Source organism: Natrix helvetica (genome assembly GCF_964273705.1).
Source record: "Natrix helvetica genome assembly, chromosome: 8".
Lineage (NCBI taxonomy): Eukaryota > Metazoa > Chordata > Lepidosauria > Squamata > Natricidae > Natrix > Natrix helvetica.
This window is the reverse complement of record NC_138559.1, coordinates 17,293,839-17,307,411: the sequence shown is the minus strand read 5'-3', so window position 1 is coordinate 17,307,411 and position 13,573 is coordinate 17,293,839. Positions and strand designations below refer to the sequence as shown.

At 44.2% G+C, this 13,573-nt stretch overlaps 1 protein-coding gene across 2 annotated transcripts in view; it reads left to right on the top strand.

Moving 5' to 3' along the window:
- Positions 1-1,378: 1,378 nt before the first annotated feature.
- The window catches only part of SLC37A2 (solute carrier family 37 member 2), a 40,933-nt gene continuing 28,738 nt past the window's right edge, over positions 1,379-13,573 (top strand). For both annotated transcript variants that reach the window (XM_081961080.1, XM_081961079.1), the window contains exon 1: positions 1,379-1,671. In XM_081961080.1, the coding sequence (XP_081817206.1) occupies positions 1,613-1,671 (59 nt within the window). In that variant the 5' untranslated portion in view covers positions 1,379-1,612. The remainder of the gene's footprint in view (positions 1,672-13,573) is intronic.

Below are 13,573 nucleotides of genomic sequence, written 5' to 3'. Positions count from 1 at the left end.
TTCCATCAGAGGGATGTGGGTACATTTGCAGATGATGTCAACAGTGGGGTTGGTGGTTAAGGAAACCATGAGTATAATCCACCTGTGTTAGTATAGGTAGCCCTTAAATTACAACCGCAATGGAACCAAATTTTTTTGTTGCTAAATGAAACATTTGTTAAGTGAATGTTGCAAGCTTTCTTACCACAAAGGTGCTTTTTCAAGAGGCAACGGGACATTCTGGTTTTTCTTTGAAGACGTTTTCCTTCTCATCCAAGAAGCTTCTTCAGCTCTGAGCGTCTCATCCACGAAGAACCTTCTTGGATGAGGAGCGAGATGTCTTCAAAGAAAAACCAGAAAGTCCAGTTGCCTCTTGAAAAAGCACTTTTGGGACAACCACGACCTGCATGACTCCATAGACACTTTCTTACCACATTTGTTAAGCGAATCCCTGTAGTTGTTAACTCAGTAACAAGCTTGTTGAGTGAACCTGGCTTCCCCATCGACTCTGCTTGTGGGAAAGTCGCAAAAGGGGATCCCATGAGCCCAGGACACTGCAACCGTCATAAATATGAGTCAGTTGCCAAGCATCCAAATTCTGATCACGTGACCGTAGGGAATGCAACAGTCGTAAGTGTGAAAAACGGCCATGAGTCATTTTTTTCACCTGCCGTTGGGTCCCTAAGTGAATTGTTGTAACTCGAGTACTACATGTACAATCCAAAAGAGCCAGTGTGATGTAATGGTCAGGATGCTGGAATAGGGATGGAAAAACCCAGGCTCCAATCTACTCCTTAACGGAGGAAGTCATGGGATGACTTTGCCCCCCCCAAAAAAAAGATCTCTACACCCAACTACCTCCAATTGATTGGGAGATAAAATCATTGGCCTGTAAAGTGACTTTGACAGACTTTTTTCTTTCCTTTGATTTGCCCCCCCCCCCCGTTGCAATCCTGCCTCAAAGTGGCGACCACCGGCCCAAAGGATGACTTCAGAAGCGATCGTTGATGCCCATTTTTTCATTGGCTTTAGGAGCTGGTTCCCCTGGGCTCCGCGGTGCGGGAGCAAGACAAGTCCCCTGATGAGCCCCCTTCCAAAGCTTTGCTCAACCCAGGGGTCGCTGGCGCCCACCCGGAGCCAAACGGGACCAGGCTCCGCGGGCGGGGAAGGCGACGGCTTCTCCGATCCTTGGTTTTTAACCAGGGCGAGGTTGATGCCACCTCGGAGGGGACTTTAGCCAGCCGCGGAGGGGACTTTGGCGGCGCCCGGGCTGCCCATCTGGAAGCGTGACTCGGGCAGGGGAGGGGCCGGGAGGGGCGGCCCAAGCGGGCAGCTCCCCTTCTCGCCCTGCCCGCGCCGGGGCGGGGAAGCGGCCTTGAATCACCGGCGGGTGCCCGTCGCCTGTCCTCCAGCGGGGGCATTTAAATGCCACCCGGGGTTCAAGCCGAAGTAGCGCCAGCCGCCGCCAACAACACCGCCCGCGCTCGAACCAAGCGAGAGCCGGCCCGATCGCGCCCCTCCCGCTCCGAGAGGAACCCGCACCGGCAGCCCTCCAGCCAGCCAACCCAACACCCGACCGGCCGGTAGCTCTTGCGGCGCCTCCTTCTCCTCCGCCTCTCGCTCAGCAGCAGCCATGCGGGCCATCCCTGCGCCGGGCATCCGCTTCCTTCGCTCCTTCTCCAGGGACAGCTGGTAAGGACGGCCAACTGGGCGCCGCGCCGCCTGCAGAGGCTTGGGGGCCGTCGGCGGCAACGGCGCCGGCTTTCGGGGCGGGGAAGGGTGGCGGCCGGCTGTCCGGCGCGCTTGAAGGTTGAGGGGGGGATATCGGGGGAGGCTGCCTCGCTGCCTAGTGCTGTGCTAGGCCTGGCCCGATCGCCCCCGGACCTCAACCGCTCCTCGGTCCCCGCCCGGCTAGAACAAAGAGCCGCTGGCGGGGAGGCAGCCCAGCTATCCGCGGGAGAGAAGAGCTGCGGACCGGCAATGTGCAAAGTAGCAGCGCGGCACGTGCCGGGGATGCCCGTCTGGCTCGCGACTGGCCTTTTCTGCGGCTGAAGGCAGGCAGAGAAGGGGCGCGTGTAAAGGAGCCCCCTCCCCCCCATCCCGGACCCGCTTTCCCTTCCCTTCTTCTGGAGGCTCCTGCGATCCAGAACCTCCAGCGTTAAGGATCTGCTCGGGCCCTTCCGATGAAAAGATCAGAGATCCAGCTGGGCGCCTCTGAATCTCGTGCACCTTGCAGTCTCTCTCTCTAAGGAGAGAGTCCATTCCTAGGTAGCCCCTGCTTTCACTTTTGGGGCACGAGGCAGAGAAAATCAGACATCCTTAGTCTCGCTCTGGGATCTATTCAATGGATCCAGGCGGGAGGGGATCACCTGGGATGCCGCCTTGTGGTTCTGTGGGAACAGGCGAGGGTGATGTGGCGTTATCACAAATGTGGTGGTTGCATTTTCATTACATTGCATAATGTGACTGAAAGGCAAACAGATTGGCTGGGTGGCTCCCACAGGTGCCTTCAGACACCTGGTTCTCTTGGAGGGAAAAAGACAGGGCCATCTCCCCCCTTCAAGGGAATTGCAATGAATCCTCAAATGTCAAGGCATCTTCCAGCTGCAAACAGTGGGAGCTCCGATACACAAAATGGGCAACCACAGATCAATGTTGAGCTCCATGTTCAGTCCTTGCCATGTGCAAGACAAATAGTGAATATAGGGATGTCACCTTCCATGGAAACAATAATAGGCAGCCCTCAACTTAGGAACACAATTGAGACCTCCGTGTCACCTGAGTGGGCAGGAAAACCATGGAGTGGTGGGGATGTGAAAGCAAGGTTTATCCCACATCAGCTTTTGTAGGAAACATCTTCAACCGGATCATAAAATCCATGCTACTTATTGCTTGTGAGGTTTTCCTTCAGAATATAAGAAGGCAGCCTTTCCAGTATGTCATTTCCCACATATTTGGAAATTATTCCAAATGATTGGATGGGTGCAGAAATCATTAGGCCAAAAAGGTCCCAAAGAGAGCAGTAATTGAGTCCCCCATGGATAAGGTTTTGCCCTGTGTTCCTAAAAGATTTTTTAAAATTTCAACAGAGATCTGTTTCAATCTGATTTAACACCCTTTGCTGGTTTGACCACAAGCAACAAGAAATATCATTCTGTCTTGCTAACATTTTCTCAGTGACAGCAATGCTCGCTGTCATATCCTTCCTTCCCTCATCAATTTTTTTGCTATTTCCAACAGTGTGGCATCTTTACGCAGTGCCTGCAATCTATACAGAAAACAACTTTGCTATCCCAGGGTCAGCTAAGTTGTACCTAGCTTTTGCAGGTGTCACAAGGAGAATACAACTTGAGTTTGTGTGTCATGGACTAGAACAGGCCATCGTGGTTTATTTGATTGAGCCTAGAGATATCACATTAATTGTCCAAAGATATCACATCTCCATTTAATTACCCCAAACACGGTGATGATGATTTGTATTGGTAAGCAATTGCAATGGAAATTATCCTTGTCTTCTGAGACTGGATTGCTCTAGTTTTGCCCGCGTGCTGCATTTGTAAGTTGTGTGTGTGTTTACAAGATTGACAAGTCTCTCCTCTGTAGCGTTTCTGTACAACAGTGTAGAGCAATCGGGTCATCTCTCCCTGGTCTTGTTTTATAGAATGAACAGATCAAGCATCAAATGAGAAACCCCAGACAAATCACTCAGAAAGAAAGCGCTCAGGCATTGGTGGTAGGTTTTTTCTAAAGCAGCAATTGCTGCTCATTGGAGTATGCACCTTTCACTCTTGAGGACCGACGAGGTATTTTGCATCTGGGATCAAGTTGTTATAGACGGAACACTAGAAAGGCATTCCTTTCATCTCACAATCGTTGGTTGTCAACACATCTAGCACCCACACACCAGAAAGAGAGCAGGTTGTGCTTGTAAGACTTGGGCGTGGCCTTCTCCAAACAGTGAAGCCATATATAACCAAACTTGTTTTTATTAGGAATTAGGCGCATGCTAAAAAAAACCAAACACTTGTTAGATCTGATTAGCAATAGCACCTAGACCAATGTTTCTCAACCTTGGCAACTTGACGATGTCTGGACTTCAACTCCCAGAATTCCCAGAATTCAACTCCCAGAATTCAACTCTCAGAATTCCCAGAATTCCCAGACTTCAACTCCCAGAATTCCCAGAATTCAACTTCCAGAATTCAACTCCCAGAATTCCCAGAATTCCCCAGCCAGCATTCGCTGACTGGGGAATTCTGGGAGTTGAAGTCCAGACATCGTCAAGTTGCCAAGGTTGAGAAACACTGACCTAGACTTACTGTACATACCAGTCCATGCTACTTTACAGCACTGTTTGGATGGGTTACAATGTCAGCATATTTTCCCCAATAATCCAGGTCCTCATTTTACCAACCTTGGAAAGATGGAAGGCTGAGTCTCCCTTGAGCCCCTCAGGATTGACTGGGGACAGATTTAGCCTGCAATACTGCACTCTAACCACTGCGCCACCAGGAATGGTCTTTTTTACAAATTTCAGTGACCTCTTTCCCTGTGTTAAGGCAAAAGACCCCGAGAAGCCCACAAACAGTGGTTTGTCCTCATTGTTCCCCAGTAACCGCCATCTAGAGTGAAAATGTCTTTCTAATTCTGAAAGTAGCATAACATTCTTAAAACTAGAAGCCATTGATATGTCAATATCTAAAAGCAGAAATGGGAGGAATGGGGCAGCTCTTCCAAACCCAAGAATTACCTAGTGCCCAGAGATTGTTGGTCATATTAAAACAGAGCCTTCTACATGAAGACATTATTCCAAACATCATTCAAGAAAAGGGCCTATCATTTCATTTCAGGGGCTGGATTCTTTCCAGGCTGCCTTCGTTCTTTCTTCATGCATTGATATAGTTTCTTGGGTGCAGATTAGATTTCTTTCTCGTTGTCAGCTGCAATCATCCTTACTATTTGCAACTTCCACACTGGAGTCCTCTACAGAGATTAAGAAGCATATCAGATGCAAAGAACAAATATTGTAATATCTCTGCACAACTTTATAATTTTATTGCCATGGTTTAAACAGTTATCTTTCAGCAAATTCCGTAAGCATGCCATTGTTTATTATTCGGATTTTGAGTCTGCAATGTAGGAGCTACCGTATTTTTCAGACAATAAGAAGCACCGGAGTATAAGACACACCATGATTTTGAAGAGGTAAATTTTTTAAAAAGGTTTTTGCACTCTGCAGGCCTCCCAAATCCTCTGAATGCCTCATTTTTTGCAACAACAAAAAAGGGCATGCAGAGCTTTGGGAGGCTTGCAGAGTACTCCTGGGGGCTGGGGGGGGCGGGAACGAGAAAAAAATGGCCTGTTTTTCACTCATTTTTGCCCTCCCCAGCCCCCAGGAGCACTTTGCAAGCCTCCCAAACCCCCTGCACGTCCATTTTTGCAAAGGGGGCAAGGTTTTGGTAGGCCAAAAGTGCTGTATTCAGTGTATATGACGCACCCGGATTTTCACCCTCTTTTGGGGTGGGGTGGGGAAAGGTGCATCTTATACTCTGAAAAATACAGTATTTTTATATAAATACTAATTTGCAGAGAGACACAATGGCTGTTCCCAGAAACATGAGGCAGAATGTGCATTCAACAGCTACCAAACCACACGGTCATCGGGGAATAACAGCTAATAGGACTGAAACTTGATTGGGAATCCCATCGACCAGTCCCACCCATTTGCGTCATTCTAGACCTTCCTGGCTCAAATTGGATTTTCAAGATCATTGCCAATCTTAAAGCATTTAAATCCTTCGCTCCTTATCAGTATATTCACACGCAGAGCTCTTAGGCAAGACTAGGTGAATGTGTGGAAGCTGAATTAGACCAAAGGTCTATTTTCCTTCTGATTTTGTTTTGTGCAGTGCCCAACCAGAAGCTCTCAGCAGACTGCAAAGGCTGTGATTCTCTGCAGACTAGTCCATCTTCTTCTTCTTCTTCTTCTCTCCATTTGCAAGCGTTGCCAAGGCAATGCTGAGATCCAGTTTGACTTCTTTTGCGCTTAAGTTCCTGCAAGCATGAAATGACTCGCCTAATATTTGGATATTGGCTTTGTTTCAAGCTTGGGGCTCCAGCTTCTGGAAGAAGGGAGGCTAGGACATTTGGTGGTGGTTGTTGTTGTTATCACTTTCCCCAATCTGTCAATTTTTTCCCCCACAACTGCTGTTATTAATGGAAATTCTGTGAAGTTCAACACACTTGAAGAGCTGATACTTGTAGATTTGTTTCCATACTTTCTGCCATGGATTGTTTGACTCCTACTTCATTCAGTTCTTCAGAGGATGTCGACTGATAGGTCTTTGGTCCTAAACTGGTGATTCCCAAATGACAAAACTTGTGTGAAAGAAGATACCACATGGAAGTGCCTAAAATTAGGGCTTGTGTTGCAACACATGTTTCATCAGTTGTTCCTCCTTCTTCCCCTCTGCAGGGCCTGTTGCCCCACAACAGTAGAGCATCTGAAGAAAAGTCAGCTTTGATTATTTTTCTAGCCAAATTTGATCTCCTCTATCCTCTTGGGACTGACTAAAACCAATCAGGTAGAGTTTTCGTCCCAGCCTAAATCCATTCAATTATCTTGGGCTGTAACACTATCACACCCTCATCTCTGTATTAATCTAATAGGAGTTGGGTTAGTGTGTGATGCAGTTGTTCTGGATTCCAAAAGGCCCACTGACCTACCTTTGGCTTACAGAAAGTGCCATAATTAGACTGTCAATTGCACAAGAGTCCATACCTGTGAAAGAAAACTCTGGCTACCTGTGCACAGTAAACTAAGACAACATGTGGTTCATTTGGCTTGTCCCAGTGATGTATGAACCCAGCTGTTGTGCTTTGTGTGCTATTGTAATGGAAGGATAGTTCTGGCTTATTCAACCAAATACAGTTAATGTCATCATGTCTTAGAACAACCTGTCTAAGCCAGCTTGTTAATTCATTTGATCAACTCCAAACAACAATAGCTTTAACCTTTCAAGTCATATTTTTACTATTTGGCATTATTTGTGTATTGTCAGTTAAATTAATTTTCCATTCAAACTTTTCAACTGGAGATACTAGATCTGAGCATTTAAATCAGTTCCTTTTTTTCTGCTCAAGAATCTCTACCTCAAATGCCACGAAGAGCCAAAGAGAATGTCAGAGTATTAAGCAATACAAATGACCTGGTTTGCCTAATTGCGAAGGGCACAATTGAACAGAAATATAATAAGAGTTTCAGAGGGATTCCTGCACATCCTCGTAGTAATGTTTATTCTTTCCTCATTTCCACCCAACTATAACGATATTTCCATTTCATTTTCTGCCAAATGCTGCCGTCACGCAACACAGATTTGAGCAAAAAGAGAAAAGTTAAAAGGTCAGTGGCACAGGATAAATTACTCACTTTTAAAAAAAAATCTACAGATTTTTAAAGGAGCTCAATGAGACATGAAGCTCAATGAGACATGAAGACAGAAGCCATTCCCAAATATTGGCTAAATGTTACATACAGTTGAATGAAGAACAACACATAATTTTTTTCTTCCTCTTGGCTATTACCCCCTGATAAATCTTCCGCGTTGTACATTATAAAGATCATGTCTCATGTCACAAATCTCTTGGCAGCTCTGTACCACAAAAACAGTAAAGTGACATCTCCTAGAGAAGCAACTTTTTCAAGGGTTGAAAGGGTCCCATGTTAGAATAGGTTATAATTTCCTGAAAACTGGTGGGTTAAATAACCACAGTTCTTGCTTCAAACATCTCACTGACCTGTAAATAACGACTTACAAATCACAGTGGTTTCAATAACATGTTCAGTCCAAACCCAAAAAACCACATGACGATCTAGCATGCTATGTGGAATCAATTATTGCCTCTCAAGTTTCCTGTGTTTCAGATGATCTACTTTGATAAAGAAATAAGGGAAAGGTTCTGGCAGCTACTTCCTAAAGTAGCTTGCCAGCAAAATTTGTTTTTAAGGAATCTATTCATTATATTCAGCTAGATGAATCATTTTTTTTTAAACATGCCTCGTTAACTTCTGCATTCAGTCGGAAGCCCAAAGTCCACTGAAAATTTACAGAGCACCTAAAACAATGCACAAATTTTGCCTGTGTTATGTTTGCCAACAAAAGTATTTTATGCCTACTGCATATTTCTTATGTCCTCCTTAACGCAGTGCTCCATCATATCTTATAATATAGAGAGGCGCATTTTAGGAAAACAAATGATGATGATGATGATGATGATGATGATGATGATGATGATAGGTTAACAGAGATGGAAGGACCTTGTAGGTCATCTAGTCCAATCCCCCCATCCAAGCAGGAGACCCTACACCAGGGATGGCGAACCTTTCTCGCAAGCCCACCCCCATAACTTAATGCCCACCCCACACCATGCCCCTTGAGCATGCACGCATGCCCCCCCTGCTGGTCTGCACATGCATGCATGGTTTCTTGGAGCCTATGGAATGTGAGAAAACAGCCTCCGCCCTCCAGAGGCCGGAATGTTTTCCGACTTCTGGTGGGCCCAGTAGGTCCATTTTTCACCCTCCCAGGGCTCCAGAGGCTTTCTAGGAGCCTGGGGAGGGCGAAAATGGCCTCTCCTGCCCCCCCCCCCTGCCCAGAGGCTGGACAGGGCCTGTTTTATGACTTCCGGTTTGCGTTTGGCCTGTTTTGCACCCTCTGAAGGCTTCAGGGAAGCCTCCTTAAGTCTCCAGAGGGCAAAAAACAGGCAATGCAGAATCCGGAAGTTTGTTCCTGAATGACCGGTTTGCGCGTAGTGCCGTTTTTCGCCCTCCGGAGGCTTCAGAGAAGCCTCCGGAGGGTGAAAAACGGCTGAAAATGAAGGCCAAAATCAGCTGGCCAGTGTGCCCATGCGTGCCATAGGTTCGCCATCACGGCCCTATACCATTTCTGACAGATGGCAGTCTAGTCTCTTCTTGAAAGCTTCCAGTAATGAAACTCCCACAATTTCTGAAGGCAACTTCTGTTCCATGGGTTGATTGCTCTCACTGTCAGAAAATGTCTCCTTATTTCTAGGCTGAATCTCTCCTTGATCAGTTTCCATCCATTATTCCTTGTCTGGCCTTCAGGTCCCTTAGAAGATAGCTTGACTCCCTCCTCTCTATGGCAGCTCCTCAAATATTGGAAGACTGCTATCCTGTCTCCCCTGGTCCTTCTCTTCACTAGACTAGATGATGAGGAAGAAGAGGGAGATGATATCCATTCAATGGTGTCACACTCTTGGTGATTCTATGGGTCAGATGTCCTCACATCTTTTGATCTCGCACTACTTTATGCTCTGGCTGGTGTCAGCTTTGATAGTGTCCAGTCATTGTGTTCTTTGACAGCTTGGTTTCCTTTTACCACTAATTCTTCCAAACATAGTTGCTTTCTCCAGTGAATTCCTCCACATGACACAGCCAAAATAACTGAGATACAGTTGGAAAACGTTTACCATAATTTTATTAGAATGTTGTTTTAATTTATTTCTACCTTTTGGAGATATTCTGTATTCAGCTGCTATTCTCTGTCTATAATCAGCCACTGATTTCCTATGCTAAGCTTTTCTGGGCTATAATTTAAACCTTTAAAGATATTCTTTGTTGTTCCACGTATTATTTGTCTTGATATCTGTCTCATGTTCCAAGGACACAAGGAAGGTTATGGAAATTTTACAATTAGTTAAATTAAACTTTTCTTACAATTTGAGATGAATGTTTAAAAGGATACTCCGTTTCAAAGGTATCTATTTACTGCAAGAGAGAAGATCTCTTTTCAAAGTGGGAAAATCTTATCGGTGAACGTTGTTTCTGTAAAATGTAATAATGTATTCGTGACCTCTCGGGACACTAAAGTCGAGAGAAATGTTCACCTAAGATGCAGATTAAAACAGAAAGCAACAGAGATGATTGCTATGTTTTTTAAGGACATTGGTACTTTTGACAATTCTTTCAAGGATAAACATGGGAAACTTGAGTTTTCTTGCCTGTCTATACAGGCATGTAACCTTAGCTGCCTTACTGCTCTCTAATTTATGCAGATCCCCTTAAAGTTCAAGATAAGCAGAACGAGCTGGCTATATTTTCTCCTTGTCTGAATGAAGACAAGTTGTCTATAAAACCTTAGGAGAGACACGTGGATCAAAATGATTGCTATAAGCAGGGTCATCCCTTTGTCCTGATGAGACCTCCCAAATGTGAAATAAATTGTTTGATTGAGTTTAAATATATATGGCTCTATCGGTTGGTGAAAAATTTGAACTCTTGAGTACTGTATAAAGCTGATTTTTAAAGTCCTTCCAGACACATAGCCCTATTCAGAGTTTGCACGAGAATGTTTATTTCTTCTAATTGAAGGTTTGCACCAAATTGTTTTGTCTGACTGTGTTGAAGTAGTAGAAACAAGAAGCCCAATCATGAGTACTAACTCTTTATCTTTATTATAAGATTCCAATAGCAGAATCTTGCAAGACTGAAAGTACTTCTCCTCTGCTTTCCTTTCACTCTCCAGAAAACTAGGGAGGGTCCCTTCTGGAATGCTTTCCATGTCCTGATCTCCTTCTTTGGGCTGAGATATGTTTTATACATCAGTTGTTCAATCTGCAACTCTTTCTCCTACCTCCTAAGGTCATCCCCATATACCATTCCCATATGGTTGTAAATCCCCAAACAATTGGATTTTTAAAAAAGCTCCTTGTGAAATCAAGGCACTTCCTTAAAAACCTTTTCTCTTCATTATAATTGCATCCCTTTTCTCTCAAGTTAATGGAATGCAAACAGCAATGCTATATAAGCAAGACTTCTTCATATTCTAAGGTAAAGATCTAGCATGCTATGTGAAATCAATTATTGCCTCTCAAGTTTCTTGTGTTTCAGATGATCTACTTTGATAAAGAAATAAGGGAAAGGTTCTGGCAGCTACTTCCTAAAGTAGCTTGCCAGCAAAATTTGTTTTTAAGGAATCTATTCATTATATTCAGCTAGATGAATCATTTTTTTTAACATGCCTCTTTAACTTCTCCTGCATTCAGTCGGAAGCCCAAAGTCCACTGAAAATTTACAGAGCACCTAAAACAATGCAGAAATTTTGCCTGTGTTATGTTTGCCAACAAAAGTAGTTTATGCCTACTTCATATTTCTTATGTCCTCCTTAACGCAGTGCTCCATCATATCTTATAATATAGAGAGGCGCATTTTAGGAAAACAGATGATGATGATGATGATAGGTTAGCAGAGATGGAAGGACCTTGTAGGTCATCTAGTCCAATCCCCCCCATCCAAGCAGCAGACCCTACACCAGGGAAGACTTCTTCATATTCTAAGGTAAAGAGAGAGGAAAATAGGCCTCAAATCCATAAAATCCCCCCCATGTCCAAAGATATGTAGTATATAAGACTGCAAGAAAATACTTGGCACAGAGAAGATGCTGAGCCTTTGAAGTTCTAGAGTTTTGGCCCTGCTATGAAATTATGAATGGGGCATTAATGTTTGTGCTTCCACCAGTCACTGCCAGGGGCATCAGCATGGCCCAGTTATAGTGACCTAGATTCCTACAAGGCGTATACTGTATGAGTACATATCAGATGAGGAACCAAACCAACCAGGAATAATTTTGAGCCTGGAACTATTGAAAAGATGACCTCAACACACCACTCTTCTCCAACATTCCAGAGAAGTAATAAGAGGAAGGCCATCATCTGTAGGAAACATGGCCATTGCTAGAGATGATGGATTGGAGAACAATTCTTTTGGAGGGCACCAGGTTGAGTCATCACCTAGACATCAACAAGCCACTAGACTTCTTCAGGGCTTTCTGCTGTAGTGGATGTTTTGAGAGTCTGCATTGGCATTTTAGTGTGGTTTAGTAAACTCTGTGGTTTTAATAACATCTTGGCGTGAAGTTATATAGTACATACTACAGGTAGTCCTTGACTTATGACAATTGAGCCCAAAATATCTGCCACTAAGTGAGGCAGTTAATGCATTTTGCCCCATTTTGTGACCTCTCTTGCCACCATTATTAGGTGAATCACTGCAGTTGTTAAGTTAGTAGCACAGTTGTTAAGTGAACCTGGCTTCCCGTGACTGCTTTTAAGAAGGTTGCAAAAGGGGATCCCATGACCCTGGGACCCTGCAACCGTCATAAATATGAGTCAGTTGCCAAGTGTCTGAATTTTGATCATGTGACCGTGAGGATGCTGCAGCGGTTGTAAGTGTGAAAAACGGTCGTAAGTCATTTTTTTTCAGTGCCACTGTAACTTTGAATGCTCGATAAACAAACTCTTGTGTGTCGAGGACTACCTGTATGACAACTTTGTTTGGTGAGAGTCCTGCAGGTGACCTTGAAGTGCCATCCAGGGGCTGTAGCCCCTCAAAGTAGACAGAGACAGCATAACAATGAAATTTGATTTTATTCAATTGTCCTTTCAATGCAAATATATGTGAAGTATTTAAATACAGCTGGGGGATTCTGTGAGTTGAAGTCCACAGGACTTAAAGTCACCAAGGTTGAGAAACACTGCTCTAAGGCCTTATGGTGCAGGTAGTTTAGCTTAGTTTACTTTATTGTCATTGCACCTCATAAAATGAAATTAAATGCCATCTTCAGGGTACATCATAACCATAAAAATAAAACAGAAACACACAACCTTCGCATTCCATACAATTGAATTGAAAACCCCTGATATTGCATCAGTATCGCACTATACAGTAGAATTCAATATAGTTACTGCTCTGTTTTTCAGCCTATTTGACCTTGTTTTTATTGTCCTGTACTGCCTGCCAGATGATAATAGTTAAAAAAAAGGGCGCCCAGAATGAGATGGATCTTTAAGAATGTTTTGAACTTTCTTAAGGCAGCAGGAGCTATAAAGCTCTTCCAAAGAGGGGAGAGGGCAACAAATGATCCTCTGGGCGATGACGTTGACCCTCCATTTTGTGTGGCTGAGTATATGTGGCTGAGGGATTTCAACCTGTATCGCTGTCCAAAAACTACGTCCTTCCCAAGTCAGATTTTTACTGGGTCTTTAAAAGCTGTGTTTTCTCCAGAATCTCTTTGAATATCTCAATTTGGCCTTGAGGCAGAAGTGAAAGCAATTGTAACAAGAAGAAAGAGGGCCAAGTTTGCAATTTTCCAAGAAGACCAAATAGGATTAATGGCTCACACACAGAAAAAAGAGACACTCTTAAATGTATAGCAAATCCAATGCTGTTGTTAGCCATCCACTACTTCAACAGTGTTGACTTTGAATAAACTGAACACTATAAACCAGTGGTTCTCAACCTTCCCAATGCCGCCACCCTTTAATACAGTTCCTCATGTTGTGGTGACCCCCAACCATAAAATTGGTGTCTCAGTTCCTATGACCATCGAAAATATGTGTTTTCCTGTGGTCTTAGGCAAAGGGGTCCCGACCCACAGGTTGAGAACCACTGCTATAAACAGTCAGGGTCAACATTAAGATCCGGAAGCCACAGAGGCACTTCAAAAAAATCTTAAAACCTATTATTCAGAACCAAATAAAACAAAGCAGTAATATGATCCCAAGCAGAGGCTCATTT